The 17500-nt window shown below is 43.4% G+C and overlaps 2 protein-coding genes across 2 annotated transcripts in view; both read left to right on the top strand.

The window, feature by feature from the left end:
- The window catches only part of LOC106814661 (ecdysone-inducible protein E75-like), a 37270-nt gene extending 31712 nt beyond the window's left edge, over nucleotides 1-5558 (top strand). The window contains exons 4-7 of the mRNA XM_014819012.1: nucleotides 2073-2311; nucleotides 3263-3433; nucleotides 3760-3988; nucleotides 4243-5558. Coding sequence (XP_014674498.1) covers nucleotides 2073-2311; nucleotides 3263-3433; nucleotides 3760-3988; nucleotides 4243-5558 — 1955 coding nt within the window. The remainder of the gene's footprint in view (nucleotides 1-2072; nucleotides 2312-3262; nucleotides 3434-3759; nucleotides 3989-4242) is intronic.
- A 4229-nt stretch (nucleotides 5559-9787) lies between these two features.
- The window catches only part of LOC106814977 (2-amino-3-carboxymuconate-6-semialdehyde decarboxylase-like), a 14273-nt gene continuing 6560 nt past the window's right edge, over nucleotides 9788-17500 (top strand). Inside the window, exons 1-2 of the mRNA XM_014819379.1 lie at nucleotides 9788-9847; nucleotides 11734-11810. Coding sequence (XP_014674865.1) covers nucleotides 11754-11810 — 57 coding nt within the window. The 5' untranslated portion in view covers nucleotides 9788-9847; nucleotides 11734-11753. The remainder of the gene's footprint in view (nucleotides 9848-11733; nucleotides 11811-17500) is intronic.

Genomic DNA, 17500 nt, shown 5'->3' with positions numbered 1-17500 from the left:
GCAATTTCGTGCGGGCCCGCGAAACTCGTTTTACCAGTTTTCTCGGAATGGATCGCGTAGGGATTTTTCTGCTTCAAATAGCAGAGTGGGTCAGCGAAACACGCAAATAAATGGGCGCCTCTGCTTTCCCCGACCAGCGAAGACTGTAATTTACCAACTGACAGGTTTCCAGACAGTAGCGTAACAGGCGGCGAGTGAACTATGTGCTATTGTGACGACGAGGATCCCTTTCCCTGGCGTGTGATAAACCGGAGTAGGGCGGATTTCCCCGCTAGTTGCATAAGCTGCAGCGCGGTATTTTTTATAAGCAGTATGTCTTGGTTCAAGGTTACTGCCCTTCGTCGAACTCGTGTACAGTAGGCGTGCACTGTAGCGTGCGTTTGCGCGTGTACGTTGCCCTTGGACTAGATTGGCGCATTTAAATTCAACTCCACGGTGACGAACATCGTCATCGTCGTGTTTGAGGCTTCACTTGCCTATTTTAACGTTAACCAGTTGCCGGCCAGTAAAATCTTATGGGCACAAATCCATGTCGTTCAACACCACATTAGCAGACACTCCCCGCATAATTTCATCGATCCATATGCTGCTGCCGCTGATGCTAATACTGCGCTCTGCTCTCACTGCACGTTTACAGCTGGATAAATTGATCTTCTTCATTCAAGGTCTTCGAACGCACACATTCGGCGCGCGGTGTTTTGCATGCAGGTTTTTCCGCGGTACAGTTTACCGGCATAGATAGATCTGTGCGGCGCGGCGGCGACTGCCGACGAGCTGTAGCGTGTCTTGAGCGACTATTCCTAGACAAGTGCGCGCAGGGATAATAGCGCAGTGCAGTGCACACCGCCTCCACATGTCCATGCAGATTACCGCGTGGCCATTTACTAACGTGTCCCGTGTAATATTCACGCGTATTCAGTCGTCTCCACAACATCCCCGGTTTAGCGGATGTCCGGCGAGTAGGTGTTGAACGTTTGATGAAGCAGGCCATGGTTCGCAGACACTTCGCGAAATAACCTTACCGTACCTTCACCTTACCCTTACTGTACGTTACCGTACCCTTGCCGTACGTTACCGTACCCTTGCCCTACCTCACCGTATCCTTACCGTACCTCTATCCGAGAAATGATGTTTAGCTTCGTCTGTTATGTGTGGCATGATTTAAAACTCATTGTTGTTTTACTATCGAATGGGGAACTCTAAATGTCTGCAATGATAAATTGGATGTAGTCATAAGGAAACAAAACTAATATAGTACTAATCATTACGTTCCTGGTAATGACTTGCTGCTATTCATTAAGAACACACGTTTACCTGTTTAGACAGTGTCATCGCTGCCCTTAGGCAATGGCGTATACCTGTCACTTTCAGTGATACCCTAGGAATGAGGTTTGCACACACGCGTGCGGCTTTTTTGTTCGTTTTTGACCTCATGTGACCGCTCTGAGTGGGTGTGTGAAGCTGGGTTTACACTGACGATTTTGTGTTGCCGAATTGCCAAATTGTACGAACTTGGCCAGTTGGCAACTGACAATCGGCAGTGTAAACGCAAAAGTTGGACGACCAACCGATCGGGCGCAGCGAGTTGGGAAATCTAATTTCGCCGACTCGGAGCGGTCGAGTCGGACGTTTTTTTGCCAAGTGGCCAATCAGAGAACAGCAATCAGGAGGCGTGTGCCTCCACCCTAGGGGTAGAACACGTTTTTGCTATGGGCGCCACGCTGGCGGCGTGGAATACATGCAAAAATTCGTATCGGCGGTGCCCCGCGCGTACCTACGGGTCAAATGTTGAAACGTTTGCCGCCTCGCGGTCGCTTTGAATATTTATAGAGAGGTTGGTAGAAAGAAGAAAAACGCCAAGTCGCCCGCATAAAATCGTCAGTGTAAACCCAGCTTGAGATTTTGTATTTATGCACGAGTTGACAACTTATTCCGTAACACACTGGCGGTCTCACATGGCAAAATATAAAGAGGCCAGCGGCGTTGGCTGCATGTTAGTTGCAATGTATCGAAACGTAGTAACATTTGTGCCGACTCCCTGTTCTGACGTTTTGCTCGTCTTTGTCGTTTAGCGGTGCGGTTCGGCCGGGTACCGAAGCGGGAGAAGGCGAAGATACTGGCTGAGATGCAGCGAGCTAATCAACAGTCACAGATCAATGCACTGCAGGCGGAGCTGGAGGACGAAGAAAAGCTGATGAACGCCATCATGCAGGCGCACATGGAGACGTGCGAGTACACACGCTCCAAGGTGGCAGCGCTGTTTGACAAGGCGCGCTGTAACCCTAAATACGCCACCTGCCCCACCCAGATGGTAAGAATCCGCCTCCTGTTTCAGGTGACACGTCTGTCCTCGCTTGCTTTTTCGTAATGCATGGTGAGACTCGAAATGAACTCGATTGTTGCATTGGTAGTTTCCGTCGCACGTCGGATTTGTCCTCACAGCGAGTATAATAGATCATGCAAGTAGGACGTATTATGCAATGTTGCAGTGTGTAGTCTTCTGCCGCTAACAAGCATTATTGTACCAATCTAATGTTGCCTCTTTTAGAAGCAAATTATTTTGTTGCACTGAGATTTATAATAGCATGTGTTTGCTATGATTCGAAATTGTAGTGTAGCATTTGTTAATGCTTTGAATTTTAGGTTAGAGCCTTGAATTGAAGTATGCTGTATCACGTTTAGAGAAGAAGCAGAAAATGAGTCTGTGGTGTAGATGAAGTTTTAGGTGTTAAACGTGTTGTCATTGTGATCTTACCATTATTAACGTCTTCACAACTTATTTCTCTTTACTTCGGGGCGAATATTGTAAGTACACTCAAATGTGCACATTTTATAGCCATTTTGTGTCCATAGATGACGACAGTGGAGCTTGAATCAACGTTGTGTATTGTGCTAGTGTCCGTAAAATAGTCAAATCATGGTGAATTACAGTAGGAATCTTTTCTGCTCTTCCTGTACACTTATTAATTCTATGTAGCTCTGGTTAATTGTAGGGAATTTCTGTTGCAAGCTTTTGATACAAGTGGCTCATATTATCTGATTAAGCGGGATAAATGAATGGCCATCGTCAAGAAAGTTTGCGCTCGAAGTAAAAAAGTCGAAGGCCCACTCGACTTGTTTGTCGCAGCAGAATCTAGATTCATTATGCTTGCAATGCAGCATTAGTCCCTAACACCTGCAGTGTGTCATGATTAACCGGCACATAGAAAACCAAATGTATGAGAAAACCAAGTTAACCAACTCCTCGCTCCGATTGTTGCAGGCCTGTCCGCTCAACCCAAATCCCTCGGGCACGGGGTTCAAGGACAACTCACAAATGTTGGAGGACTTCTCAGAGAAATTCACTCCGGCCATTCGCGGCGTAGTGGAATTTGCAAAGCGCATTCCAGGCTTCAGCATACTCTGCCAAGACGACCAGGTCACCTTACTCAAGGTACGTACATTCGGAGACCACCCCCTTCTTCATGTTTATATGCGATATGGGGCAGCAGCGAATGTATGTCACGCCTATATGTTGCCATATTATTTAGAAAAAAATCAATAATACCAATCTTGAGAGATCGCGCTTGGCTCTCTCGCTGATGTCACTACTCCATTATTATTCTATTACTCGCCTTTCCACTCGATAGGTGCATCCATCTTATTACTCTATGAAACGTATTCATCCCTTCGGGCTGCAAGTAATGGTCGCAAGTGATATTCTGTGTCAGCCTCAGCTTTGTGTGTCGTTGTTTTAAGGGGTGGGTGATCTGTTTGCAGGCGGGAGTGTTTGAGGTGCTGCTGGTGCGACTGGCTTGCATGTTCGACCCTCAGAGCAACACGATGATGTTCGTCAACGGACAGATCTACAAGCGTGATATCGGGCAAACAAAGGGCAATGCCGGATTCCTCATCAACTCCATGTTCGACTTTGCGGAGCGAGTAAATACTCTGCACCTAACAGACGGCGAAATCGGCCTCTTCTGTGCTGTAGTCCTAATTGCGCCAGGTAAGCTAGTGTAAGGCAGCTAACCACATGGCGCCATCTGTCGGTCGGAAATGTTGTAAACTGTGGTTATTGGTCGTAAACAAATTTTCTGGTTTCAGTAACAATTACATTGATTTTAGCTCTCGGCGCCGGCTACATAAGCACTTGGCTGCATTATTGCGATAACAGTAATTAATCTTTGCACAGTCTGAGGGGCCCGAACCGAAGCTCCGAAGTTTACGATCGTTAACGAGTGAGCACTGTTGTTTCCGCAGACCGTCCAGGCATCAGAAATCTGGAGTGCATTGAGAAAATGCAGGACAAGATCATCCAGTCACTGCAGACGGTGATCAGGGAGAACCACGCCGAGGGTCCGTCGCTGTTCGCGCGCCTCATCATGAAGGTGCCCGACCTGCGCACGCTCAACACGCTGCACAGCGAGAAGCTGCTCGCCTTCAAGATGGACCCGTACGCCATCACCAGCTCGTCGTCGTCGTCGTCGTCGTCCTCATCCTCATCGCCGCTGCAGCACGAGATGCCCGCAAGCAACGAGCGCCTCTTTAGCGCGCTCACGGGCATCGCGCGTCCGCCGATGCCGCCGCCAGCCAACGGCGTCTCGTCGACCGTCTCGCCGACCCCGGCCGGGGGCCTCGCGCGCGGCGGCGGCGGCAGCGGGGGTCGCAGGGTCGCGCCGCTGCCGTGTATCCAGCGGCCGTGGGAGCAGATGCCGCACGTCGTCATGCCGTTCGCGCAGGACCCGCGGCGTCGCCGCAAGGAGGGCTCGCTCAGCCCGCTTGACACAGACAGCAGCGACGCGTCTCAGGTGAGCCCTGTCTCGCTTGACTCGATGCGCCGCTTCGACGTGCTGATGCTGCGCCGCGATGGCGACGCGTCCGACTTCTCCGACGGACGGGTGTCCGTCGGCGGCGGCCCGCCGGCCGCCGGTCACTACGAGCGCGGCGGCGATTCGGAGCTGTCCGACCGCTCGGAGCCGGACTCACCGCGCAGCTCGCTCTCCGACGGCGCCGCCACCATGTACAAGCCGCACAAGAAGTTCCGCGCTCACCGCGCGTTGCCCGACGCGCCGCGGCCGCGCTGCGCGTCGCCGTTCGAGCCGAAACACGAGGTGAAGGACGTGCCGGCCGACGGACTCGTCCTCCGCACAGACGCCGCCGCCTGCCCCGTCAACCACGTCTCGCAGCTGGCGTTGGTCGTCAACCGCTTCGCTGACGCCAAGGACACGAAGCCGGCGCGCATCACCGTGCCGAGCTACCCGTACCCGGACGCCGCGCGGCGCGCGTGGGACGCCGGCGTCGTCTCCGCGGCGACGCGGCCCGGCGCGGCGTACGCGCCGCGCATGACGGTGGGCGGCGGCGCGCTGGCGTACTCGCCGCAGTTCTCGACATTCTTCCCACCAGGCATGACCAGGCCCACATACCCAGTGACCATGCAGCCTCACGTGGCGCCCCCTAGACCGACGATGGATCGGTGCGAGCCGCTCAACCTAAGCACAAAGAGCTCAGAGAAGCATCCAGGATCCTTGATCCCACTCGGCTGCATACCAATCAAAGTGGAGAAATCCAGCAGCTAAACCGGAGTTAGATATCCCCCCCTCCCCCCGTTACTTGTCGTTCATTGTTATTTATATTTTGTTATTGTACACTTTATTCGAGTTATATATTTTATTCACTCTCGTGTACCAATTAATATAGGACCAATTGTATAAGTCCATAAAGATATATATATAGGTGGAAGACTCGGGGTGGATGTAGAACTCCACCTAACTGTTCTGACATTAGTTCTGTGAAGATTTGTTTGTTTGTTATTATGCTGAGATATAGTTTAAAATATAGTTTATAGATAGGATGAAGCATGATATAAAGGTTAGCAATATGCGGTGGAAGAAATTTATCTGTGGCATGGCTAAAATATGCTGTAAGGTCTTGTATGTGAATTTTCGGTGCGATTTTTTGCAGAAGTAGAGTCAGAACAGTGGGGCTCCTATTATATATATGTGTGTTATATATATATATATATATATATGTATATATATGTAATCACACATTATCACTTGTTGTCAAATGTTGCAGCATATGCGCATGGGCTGAATAGGAAATGTGGTATAAGATGACGGTACTTTTTATAAGTATAAAGTGGGGAATTTTTAAGGTAGTTTTGATGAAGATATGTTTATGAAAGGGTTGGGAGGGACGAGCTACCAAAATGTGAGCAACAGTGGATGTTGTTTTAATATGATCTGATATGGCCTATTTAGGTGATTGTAATTAATAGTCCTAAATAAGAATATAGCTATTACAACTATTATAAAAAAAATATTACAAAAGCACTATGTTATATAAGTCATCATTGTAAATAGCATTTAACTATTGCGTACATGTTGAGAAATATTGAGCTGCTGGATTTAATTGAGGCGCCAACGCTATATTCAGTTTACCAATTCAAGGTGCCTTTTGCATTGAGCCATTCAGTCGAATTGTTTTGTAAGTGAACACGATGTTTTGATGAAGTCGCACGTCATTAGTCGCAGGTTAATGATAGAGATTAGATTCAAATGCCTCCGACATCACACAAATTAGCAGTGATGAACGGTTCAATGGCCTACCTTTGTCCTGTAATGTTATAGATCATCACTCGGTATCAGTCCGTTAGTTATGAAGTGCTTATTACTGGCAGTGATTTCGGTGTACATAATTATATATATAAGCTGTTGCGTACAATTATGATCTCCGTAGAACTGTTAATGCCTTTACCTTGTTGGTGAAAGAAGTTTTCGTGAGATGGGCTAGCTGCTATCAATGGACACTAGTTTGTAATAGTGTAAAAAATTGTAAGAAAGTAAAGTTACTCCCACAAAAATTGTAGGAGTAAGTAACCCCGTTTCGACAGATTATGCTCGTGATTTAATTAATCGGACAGCAACGAAGTTACGATTGTAATATAACTGCACTTGATATAACTGCACTTGTGCATTCATCTACGGTTGATACCACCGAGATCAGGAACTTTAGTATGAACACACAATATTGCCTAGGATTGGGTAGTCTCTTCGGGATGACGATTTACCTTAATTTATTCAGACAATTTTGTATGAACAACTTTGCTGTTACAGTATTATTTACATTGCAGATTTTTTTGGTGTGACAGTTTGTTATTTTATCACGCGTATATTGCCCATCAGAATGTATGAAAACGTCTAATTTGTTCGCTAGCGGCAAACTATATATTATATATATATATATATATATATATATATATATATATATATATATATATATATGGCCTTGCTTATTGATGATATGTTATTGGTGGTTAAGTCGAATCTGGTTACTTGCCGTTTACAAGAGCTTGTTGCACAAGCCCGGAGTTATTGTAGAGGGTCTATCATATAAGAATACTTTATGTCGTATACCGGCTTTAATAGCACCTTCTTACGCAGTTCATTCTGCCTTCTTCATGTTTCAAGTCAGGTGTGGCTGTAAGACGTGACATTGTTATAGTAAGTGCATTTATCTGACCAATAAAGCTGGCTGAGTCACGGCCAGTCCAGTCGGACGTGCACGCACGCACACACACTAGTACTCGTACAAATGGCAGTATATTTGCAGAGAATTCGACACGGGATAATATGATCCAGTAGCCATGCAGCATATAGGTTGTGCAGGGCTGAGTCAGACTATCGATGTGTGGTTTTGATGGAAAACTTTTGTTCGTTCTGTCTGGCCGGTGTTCACCCGTGCTTTCCTACGTTAGGAAAATGCGTCCCTAGGTTAGGAAAGTACGTAAGTATTGAATTTCAGTATTTTGTGTTACATACTGGTGTCTAGTGAATATCGTCGTTTTCATGTTTCGCGTGAATACAGCCATATGGACGTGTACTGGGGATTTTGTCCCAATTTGTATTTGTGTTGACACAAAAACTAAACTGGGGGCATTTGTGCGGTTTTGTCGTTTTACTGTGGATGTGTTTATTTCGACCTCATTGGTCAGCATTTACCTACTGAGATGGCCTAAACTATTGTCACGAGCTGACACAGGACTTGACAGCTGTCATTTCCTATTTACCCGTAAGTTTTACCTAGCTGTGTAGTACAACGCCGTGTGTACTTACGTATGTGTAATTCTGTTGTCTTCTTGTTGGACTAATGTACATAATTAAATAAAAAATGTTAAAAAATATAAATGGTTTCTTTACACTTCTATCGCTGATCTTTCTCACTATTCTAAAAATGTCATCCTGCACTCATTCGGTGGTACGCCGTCGACGTCCCATCACGGCGCTTTTTTCTGTAATGCTTTTAAACGGTGACCTTGGTAATGTGCGACGTTGTATTGTGAAGACAACTTCATGGATAATAAAGGAATGAAAATACGACGCTACGCGGACATCTTATGGTGCCGTACAAAATTTACATATTATGCATATATATATATATATATATATATATATATATATATATGTATATTACATGGTGGAAAATAACACTGAGGTCCCCTTGCACATTGCTGCTATATCCGTTTAGCTATATATACTAGTTTTTACGCGTTCTTTACGCTCGCAAACTAAACTCGTCTCCGCGACACTTCGTTGCTAAAATGCGCTTTATAACGCCACTATATCTAACAGCTAGGTCGCGACCAATCACTCCCGTCAGATATGTTAATTACAATCAACATTAATTATTATTATTAATGTCAACCAACATGATTTCCATAACCAAGTAATTAACACAATTATTAATTGAGTGTATGTGCGTGTTTGCGTACGTGTGTGTGCGTGCGTGCGCGCGCGTGTGTGTGCGTGCGTGCGCGTGTGTGTGCGTGCGTACGTGTGTTCGTGCGTGGGTGGGTATAGGGCTATAGTCAAACACTTCAAAAGTTACCGGCGCCATCACAGTCGATCATACGTAACATGAGTAAACCAAGAGAGCACGAGAAGAAACTTTTATTTAAACCGTCGAAATACAGTGTTAAATTATACTGTGCAGTATAATTTAAATTACCACTGTATTTCGACGGCTTATATAAAAGTTACTGCACAGCTTCTGCATGGTCGCATAATTTATCCTAGATACAATAATGTAACCCAAACCCAGGATAGGGTCCATCCTGGTCCATCATGGGCGGATCCAGCTGTTTGAAAAAGGGGGGGTCCAGTAAGAAATAAAGGGCACTTTTCCTGCTTAATTTTTCTGGTGTTTTAAAAAGGTGCCGAAGGCAGCTTATGCGGCGTGTCTAAGGCACGTTTGCGACTTAGGGGGGAGGGGGTTTGGGGGACCTCCCCCAAGAATTTTAAAAAAAATTGTGTATTCTGAGAGCATCTGAGCAGTAATTTTGATGTCTAGAATCCAAGATGGAATTTTTAAGCAGAAAATTATCTTTTATGTATTTTCCATTTTTTCCCTTTTTGGGGGTAAAAAAGGGGGGGGTCCGGACCCCCTGGACTCCCCCTCTGGATCCGCCCATGTCCATCCATCCAGTCTATCCTGGGTTTGGGTTACATTATTGTATCTAAATTTATCCACGCCATAAATAAAAGAGTAAGAGACAAAACATATGACCAAGAGCTAATTATAACACTATTTTCCCGTTTTCCTGATATACACTCTATGTAGCATTAGCTCTTGATAGTTGATATTATTATTTACAATGATATAATCGGCTAAGTGATGCTATCATGCGATGGCCAAGCAGTGGCAGTGCCACGTTTAGACGTAGATCCGCCACCTGGAACATTTTGCGTATTTGTCGTTAGACGGCGCTAGTGTCACGCATAACACCAGCGCCATAGATCGAAATCTTGTGTATGTACACGCGGCTAATAACACGTACATTGAGTTGTCATTTTATTGTAGCTGTAAGGTAAGTCTGAGCTCAGAATGTACACATTATCGCAGTGAACGGTCGTAATTATGTACTGTACGGAGGTGAAACTCGTAGCGTACTTTTAATATATTGAGAGTTAGTCGAGGGTGAATAGACAGACACGGCTAACCTGGAGGCCCCAGAACTGGCACATACACAACATAATGATATTATCATAGTGAACAGAGCCCCGTCAATCCTTGGCTCTAGCTCCAAGAAACGGTCTTGCTAGGGTTAGAAGACAAACGGGGGGTCATACGGGGGTAGGGGGGTATGGACAATCGGTCGCACAGCCTGCATTGTCGGGCTACCTTGGCGCTATAAGTATAGCTCTAGTACTATAGCCCGCGTACATTGACTGCCGCAGGGCTATATAGCACATTGTCAGCTGGAAATAGCATCAACACCGGTTCCCAAAGTTCCCACGAAAAATCGCTTTACAAAACGCAAAATGATCGGGCTTTTTAACACTTATCTATCAACATGGACATCTCACCTATCTTTTTGAACACTTTCCACAACTTTACACAAGGTATTTATGCATTTATTCCTCAAAGTGCCAGCACTACTTCCAAATTCCGTTTGAAATGCTGTGTGTGCACGCGTGACGTCACCCGAAATGTAGCTGCATCATAGGCAAAACACATGGCAGCTACACTGTGGCAGCTATGATGCAGCTACATTTCAGGCGACGTCACGCATGCACACACAGCATTTCAAACGGAATTTTGAAGTAGTGCTTACTTTGTGGAATAAAAGGATAAATACATGGTCTAAAGTTGTGTAGTGTTCAAAAAGATAGGTGAGATGTCCACGTAGATAGATAATTAAGGGTTAAAAAGCCCGATCATTTTGCGTTTTGTAAAGCAATTTTTTGTGGGAACTTTAGGAACCGGTGTTGATGCTATTTCCAGCTGACAATTGCTATAGCCCTGCGGCAGTTAATGTACACGGGCTATAGTACTAGAGCTACCTTGGCGCTAGCCACAGCCACAGGCACGGAACGTACGTCTCAATAAAAAGGTAAATAAACACGAATTATTTAACTTTTTTTATTGAAACGTTTCAAGTGCTTATGGCTCTACCAGCACCAGTACCAATGGCAGTGTAGTCTCCTTCGTGCCCGGCACCCGCTATGTACAGTTTAGATACCCAAGAATTAGCTCTAGTACTATAGCCCGCGGGCTATAGTACTAGAGCTACCCAAGAATGTAACCCAACAAGAATACTCACTTAAGGATTCCCAAAAATTAGTCAAAATTACCGTACATCACAAAAATTCCTTTAAAAAAATCCTTACAAGGCTGGTACTCAGTTTAGAAACGTATATATTAAAACACAGTGGTTCTTAACCTTTTTTGAGTCATGCTTTTTTGAAGACCCCTTTGAGAATCTGGTGGAAGCTATACAGACCCCTCCCCAGAAAAATGCACATAAGCACATAAATGCGTGTCAAATGCGCCTGGTTCACGGACCCCAAAGGGGTCCATGGACCACAGGTTAAGAACCTCTGCATTAAACTAAAACATAGCATGTCTGTGGAAAATGCACATGTTGGTGGAAAGAATGTTGTTCGAGTGCTATCTGACATGTTAGCCTTGTTTAGTTTCTATACTCATTTGGTGCTATGCAAGGAGTACCAGTAAGTATCAGAACGGCTGAGAAAATATGGAAAAGGTTGGTAAAATCATGAGAAATCCTCACTTTAAAGCATATAGCATGTTGCAAATAGGGAGGCCTAATTCAATGTCATGTCAGGCCCAATATCTTTTTAAGGCCTGTGAAAAAAACCTGACTAGTAATTGAATATTATATCATTTATTTCATGTAAAAAAATTATAAAATAACAATATATATATGTATATATATATATCAAAATATAGATAGAAGATTGGAACTTGGAATGAAGGTGGACATTCATACCCACATCCTACCGAAGACGTGGCCAGATCTGCATAAGGTATAAGTAAAACCAGAACACCCACGAATGGGATGCCGGCACAAATAGTAGTTGTGTAGATGGCATGATACACAACTGAGTCCTGAGCAACAGGGTATACTGTGTCAGTTCAGTACATGATGTTTACAGACAAACAATCAGGTTTGAGAGGTAATAATATGACCAACTAGCAGGATACCTGGCGTTGCCCGGGAAATAAAGCACTCAGTTGGTGACCACTTGGTTGAAAGAAAAATACTTCCAAAAATATATCTAAATATCTATCTATCCATCTATCTATCTATCTATCTATCTATCTATCTATCTATCTATCTATCTATCTATCTATTATCTATCTATCTATCTATATCGTATCTATTATTTATCTATCTAACTATCTATCTATCTATCTATCTATCTATCTACTATCTATCTATCATTTATGTATCTATTTTAATATTATCTATCTAACTATCTATCTATCTATCTATCTATCTATCTATCTATCTATCTATCTATTTATTTATTTATCTACTGCAGCTTTAATAACAGGAAAGTCAGTGCAAGCTGAATCCTGTTTGGACTGTTTTGACTTGAATCCTGTACTGCAGGGCCCGTTTATTTAATGCTGCTGGAGGGGCCCATTTATTTTTTCTATTTTTTCGTGCTTTTTGCTTAGATGACCTCGGTGGTCAAATCCAATGTGCCCATGACATTCAGCATCAAAATTTGCCCCTACTAAACATCATTGAACAGTTATAGAGTGCTCCATATTGATTTGCATCAAGAACAGACAAACAAACAGACATACATTCCCAAATATGTATTGGATACATGAAATGTGCCAAGCGTATTGTGTCTTCAGTCTTTTGCCTAGTGTAACAGTTATCAACCTACAACTTTCACTGTACTTGTGACTAATGGTTACACCTACTTACAAGGTACACATCTGTCTCTTAATCAGCAATTTATTTGTGCTTAAGCATCAATAAATAATGAGTTAACACATTGAGCGGCCATTGCACGGAGATCCCCGTCATTTGAAAAAATAACAGTAAAGCGCAATGACGGAGATTCCGGTCAGTTGGTGTTTTCATTAGCAATCAATAGATGGCAGCCCATCAAACACCATAGACAAAGTCTCATGTCACAGTCATGTGAATTAATTTTATCAGAAATGATCTAGCCGATCAGGGTCTGTGTAAACGCGTTGATTACGTGGCGAGACTCGTTACGATAGCTCATCAATGTGCTGTTCCATTCACAAAGGTGAAGTTTTGCAGCCTATCATTCTTCAAAATAATACCTGTTAGATTTGATGATCATTCCTATGAAAGGAAATACCTAACCTGTATTACCCGGGTTGTTTCATAAGTTGCATTTTTCATAGAATATATGTGTAATCTAAAAAGTTTGTTAAAATTACGTTTTTTGTTGAAATTTGAGCATTTTTTGTGAAATTAAGCCATTTTCAAATACTTGGTGGAAAAATACAAAGAGAGATATCACAAAAAGGTTTCTTTTATTGGTTCAGTCATATCACCAGCTTTAGAAACATATATAAAGGGATGCTCTAGCCTTGCTAGTTAATTTTTTTTTAGAAAAATTAAATTTGTCAAAAATCCAAAAATTGTGGGCGCTGGCTGGTTACCTTTTTGAAAAATTGTCGCGCTCAATGTGCTCAACGTTTCTGACAATTAGTTAAGTATCCAGCCACTAGTATCTCTTAACGTGGTAGACTAGTGCTACCCATTTCTGAAAAGTCGATAGATTGTGATGGGCCTCACATCCCCACATGGGCTGAACATTAATATGTATACACTGTTTAGAAGGATATTGTGCAATGTAACTAATTACGTAGTGACAATATACTTATATTTACCATAAATTGCCGTAAAGCCTGAACATTTACCTCTCAATCATACCTGCTTTCTGCTCTTAAAGCTTAATTGACCGCATTCTTCTGTACTTGTTCCTTCACTTCCTTCCTAGTAAACTCGTTGTAACTTGTAAACTATCATTATTAAGTTGAAACTTTTAGAACGTGCACGTGTGAGATAGTATGATGCTTATGTTTATATAAGCAGCTCATGGCTCGTACGGTCTATGTTCCCCTGACCTCTGTTTGACCTGGGTCGTTTAGCTATTTCTGACTAACCTTAACCCTATATCAGGTTTCTCCAAGGGCACTTATAGCCTGGCGGCCCGCCAGGCTATCGTCGAGCCCCGCCATCCTAAAATGCACCCGCCACGCTAAATATCATAACCGCCATGCTGGTGTATACACAAGAAGTTCAAACAATTAATACATGTCGATGCTACGAGTACGGCAGTCCCACACACAAGTACAGGCAGTCACCATATCCCTAACACTAACACTAACACTGACTCTAAACCGACTCGGCTATCTTATATGTACGCATGTTATAGTACCAAAATTAATCTATGGTGTATAACCTTTTACTTTAAATATTTTGCATCTGAACTGACAATCAATCCCAACCAACTGGTGTAGGCTAGCTGGCACAATAATGTTCATTTTCATACTTTAAATCCGAGTGTTTTCTAGCTCATCAAGAAATCTTAATCGTGAATTAATTTCCAACGGCATTATTACGGGGCAGGTAACCCAGTCTAACACGAGGTAGAGTAGACTGGTACACTTACCGACCACTCCTGCCATTGTCAATGGTGACAATTTTTTTTTTTTATGAGAGGTGAACTTGATTTGGAAACCAGGAAACCAGCAAGTTCACCCCTACATTTTGGTATTTTTATTCCATTAATTATTTTGAATTTTCCGATGGCTTTGCTTATGCAAAACAAACATTTTCATCCCACATGCAGTGCCTCAAATTTACACACAGAGTGTCCCAGATTGCATCTCAGAGCTTCTACAATTCAAATTTTTTACGCTACATGCCCCTGGACCCCCCTAGCAGTGAGTAGCACCCCCATGCTATAATTTAAAAGCTTGGAGAACCCTGTATATATATTATATATAGAATATATGTGTGTGTGTGTGTGTGTGTGTGTGTGTGTGTGTGTGTGTGTGTGTGTGTGTGTGTGTTATGAACTTTAAATGTTACACATACACGTTGATTGCAAGTTCGCTTACAAGTAAACATTTACACTCTATACATAAACATTATTATTTCTCTAGATTTGAGTGCTTATTTTTGATTTGATGCACTGGTTGCACAATAATTTTTAATTAAATCCTTTTATAGTAGTGGTGGCACTATATTATAATCTACACACGCAGTACTCGACAAGAGTTCATGTGAGGCCCATGATCAAGGTCTATTTTTTATGCCCCCTGACCTCTGTTTGAGCTGGCTCGTTTAAGCCCTATCTTGGACTAATATATGATATATCAGGAGTAGATATATAGGGAAGGAGCTGTGACATCATAAACAGGAAATTTCGTCATTTACTAGCTCTTATAATACCTACGATTTTACTATGCGATACCACTCATCCAACTTGGCTCAACATCGGAACACAGCTACATTCGCCTAGCATCGTCCCGGAACAAAAAAATAGAGTTGTATTTTTTTTTGTCTTTAGGTTCGCCTCGTATAACACCGCATCGGAGCATACAGACCTAAACGTATGCACGATTCTCCATTCTTTGGCCTCATCCAAATCCATATGCGTGCCTCTTAATTCAAACAAAGGCCAGCTACCTAAGACCGCGCTATGCTAATTCGGCGAGCGCATGTGGCTCGCTGGCGAAATTCGGCATCAACACTCTGCCCCGAGATAACCTTTGACCCTGCCGTACACAGCTACACAGGCCACCTTGCCACATAGCTGGATGCCTTCACGCACGCACGCCAACCGCCAATCAGCTAAGCCATGCTGGATCGCGGTCTCAAATCTTCCCAGCGCAGCCCACATTGGCCCTGCGAGTTAGCCAAGCTGTGCGTCATTAGCCGTAGCTGCCCTTTTGTTATGAATTAGAGGCGCCGCAATGAGATTTTGGAATTGATGGCCAAGAATGGAGAATCGTGTCATACGTTTTAGTCTGTATCTCCGGATTGCGCGCTCTGCGGAGCGCCGGCGTGTATACGAGGGAAACGATTTGCACGATTTGCTACGGCGAATGTACTGTGTCCGATTTGAGCTCCTAAGTTTGGATGAGTTACGCGTAGTAAATCGAGCGTATTATAAGGCGTAGTTAAATGACGGAATTTCCTTGTTTATTTGATGTCACACTCCTTCCCTATTAATCTACTCCTGAATATATATATTATATATATATATATATACCAGCGTTCTCCAAGCTTTTAACATTTTCAGCATCTGGGGGTGCTACTCACTGCCTAGGGGTCCAGGGGCGATGTCCAGCGTTAAAAATTTTGAATTGTAAGAAGCTCTGAGATTGCTAATCCTGGACACTCGTGCTGCATGTAAATTGAAGCACTGCATGTGGGTGAAAATGTTTGTTTTGCCTAGGCAAAGCATCGCGAAGAATTCAAAATAATTATGGAATAAAAATACCAAAATGTAGGGTGAACTTGCTGGTTTCCTGCGTTTCCAAATCGAGTTCAGCTCCTCATAATAAAAAAAAAAAATTGTCACCATATGACAATGGCAGGAGTGGTCGTGAAGATTGGTACCAGTCTACTCTACCTCGTGTATAGACTGGGTTACCTGCCCCCGTATAGAATGCGCGTTTGCGAAATTAATCACGTTATCAAATTAAGATTTCTTGATGAGCTAGAAACACACTACTCGGATTTAAAGTATGAAAATGAACATATTGTGCCAAGCTAGCCGTACACAGTTGGTTGGGACGATGTATTGTCAGTTCAGATGCCAAAAATATTTAAAGCAAATAGCGTTATACCACCATAAGATTAATTTTTAGTACTATAACACTCGTACATGATGCCGAGATCGGTTTTAGAGTTCAGTGTTTAAGTGTATAGTGTTAGGGATGAGGTGTGACTAATCTGTACTTCGTGTGTGGACTGCCGTACTCAGTAGCATAGACATGTATTAATTGTTTGACCTTCTGGTATACACCAGCAATGGCGTTATGATTTTCTAGCGTGAGCGGGCCGCATTTTAGGGATGGCGGGGCTCGACATAGACTGGCCCGGCAATAATTGTTTTTGACAAGAATGATAGGTCGGCCAAAACATTCCACCCTTGGAACAGCACACTTGATGCAGCTATGCTAACGAGTCTCGTCCACGTAATCAACGGCTGTTACACAAACCCTGCATCGCCTAGATCATTTCTGATTAAATAAGTTCACTGGACTGGTGACATGAGACTTTTGGTCTATGGGCTGTTGTACTGGGCTGCCCATCTATGATGTGCTAATGAAAACACAACTGACGGAATATCTCCGTTCATTGACGCCTTTACTCGTTATTTTCTTCAAATGCGCGGGGGCATCTCCGCTCGAATGGCGTCGTCCAATGTGTTAACTCATTATATTTATGGATGCTTTAAGTGCATCAACATAAATTGCTGATGGAGAGACAATTGTTAACTCTGTAGATGTAGGCTGTAACCATTAGTCACAAGTTACAGTTGAAAGTGTAGGTTGAGTAACTGTTATACACTAGGGCAAAGACTGAAGACACAATACGCTTGGCAATTTTTCATGTATCTAATACATATTTGAGGTTGTATGATCTGTTTGTTTGTCGTTCTTGATGGCAAATCATTATGGAGCCACTCTATAACTGATA

This window comes from Priapulus caudatus, unplaced genomic scaffold, assembly GCF_000485595.1.
Source record: "Priapulus caudatus unplaced genomic scaffold, Priapulus_caudatus-5.0.1 Scaffold27, whole genome shotgun sequence".
NCBI classification, from domain to species: domain Eukaryota; kingdom Metazoa; phylum Priapulida; class Priapulimorpha; order Priapulimorphida; family Priapulidae; genus Priapulus; species Priapulus caudatus.
This window is presented reverse-complemented; position numbering and strand designations above follow the sequence as displayed.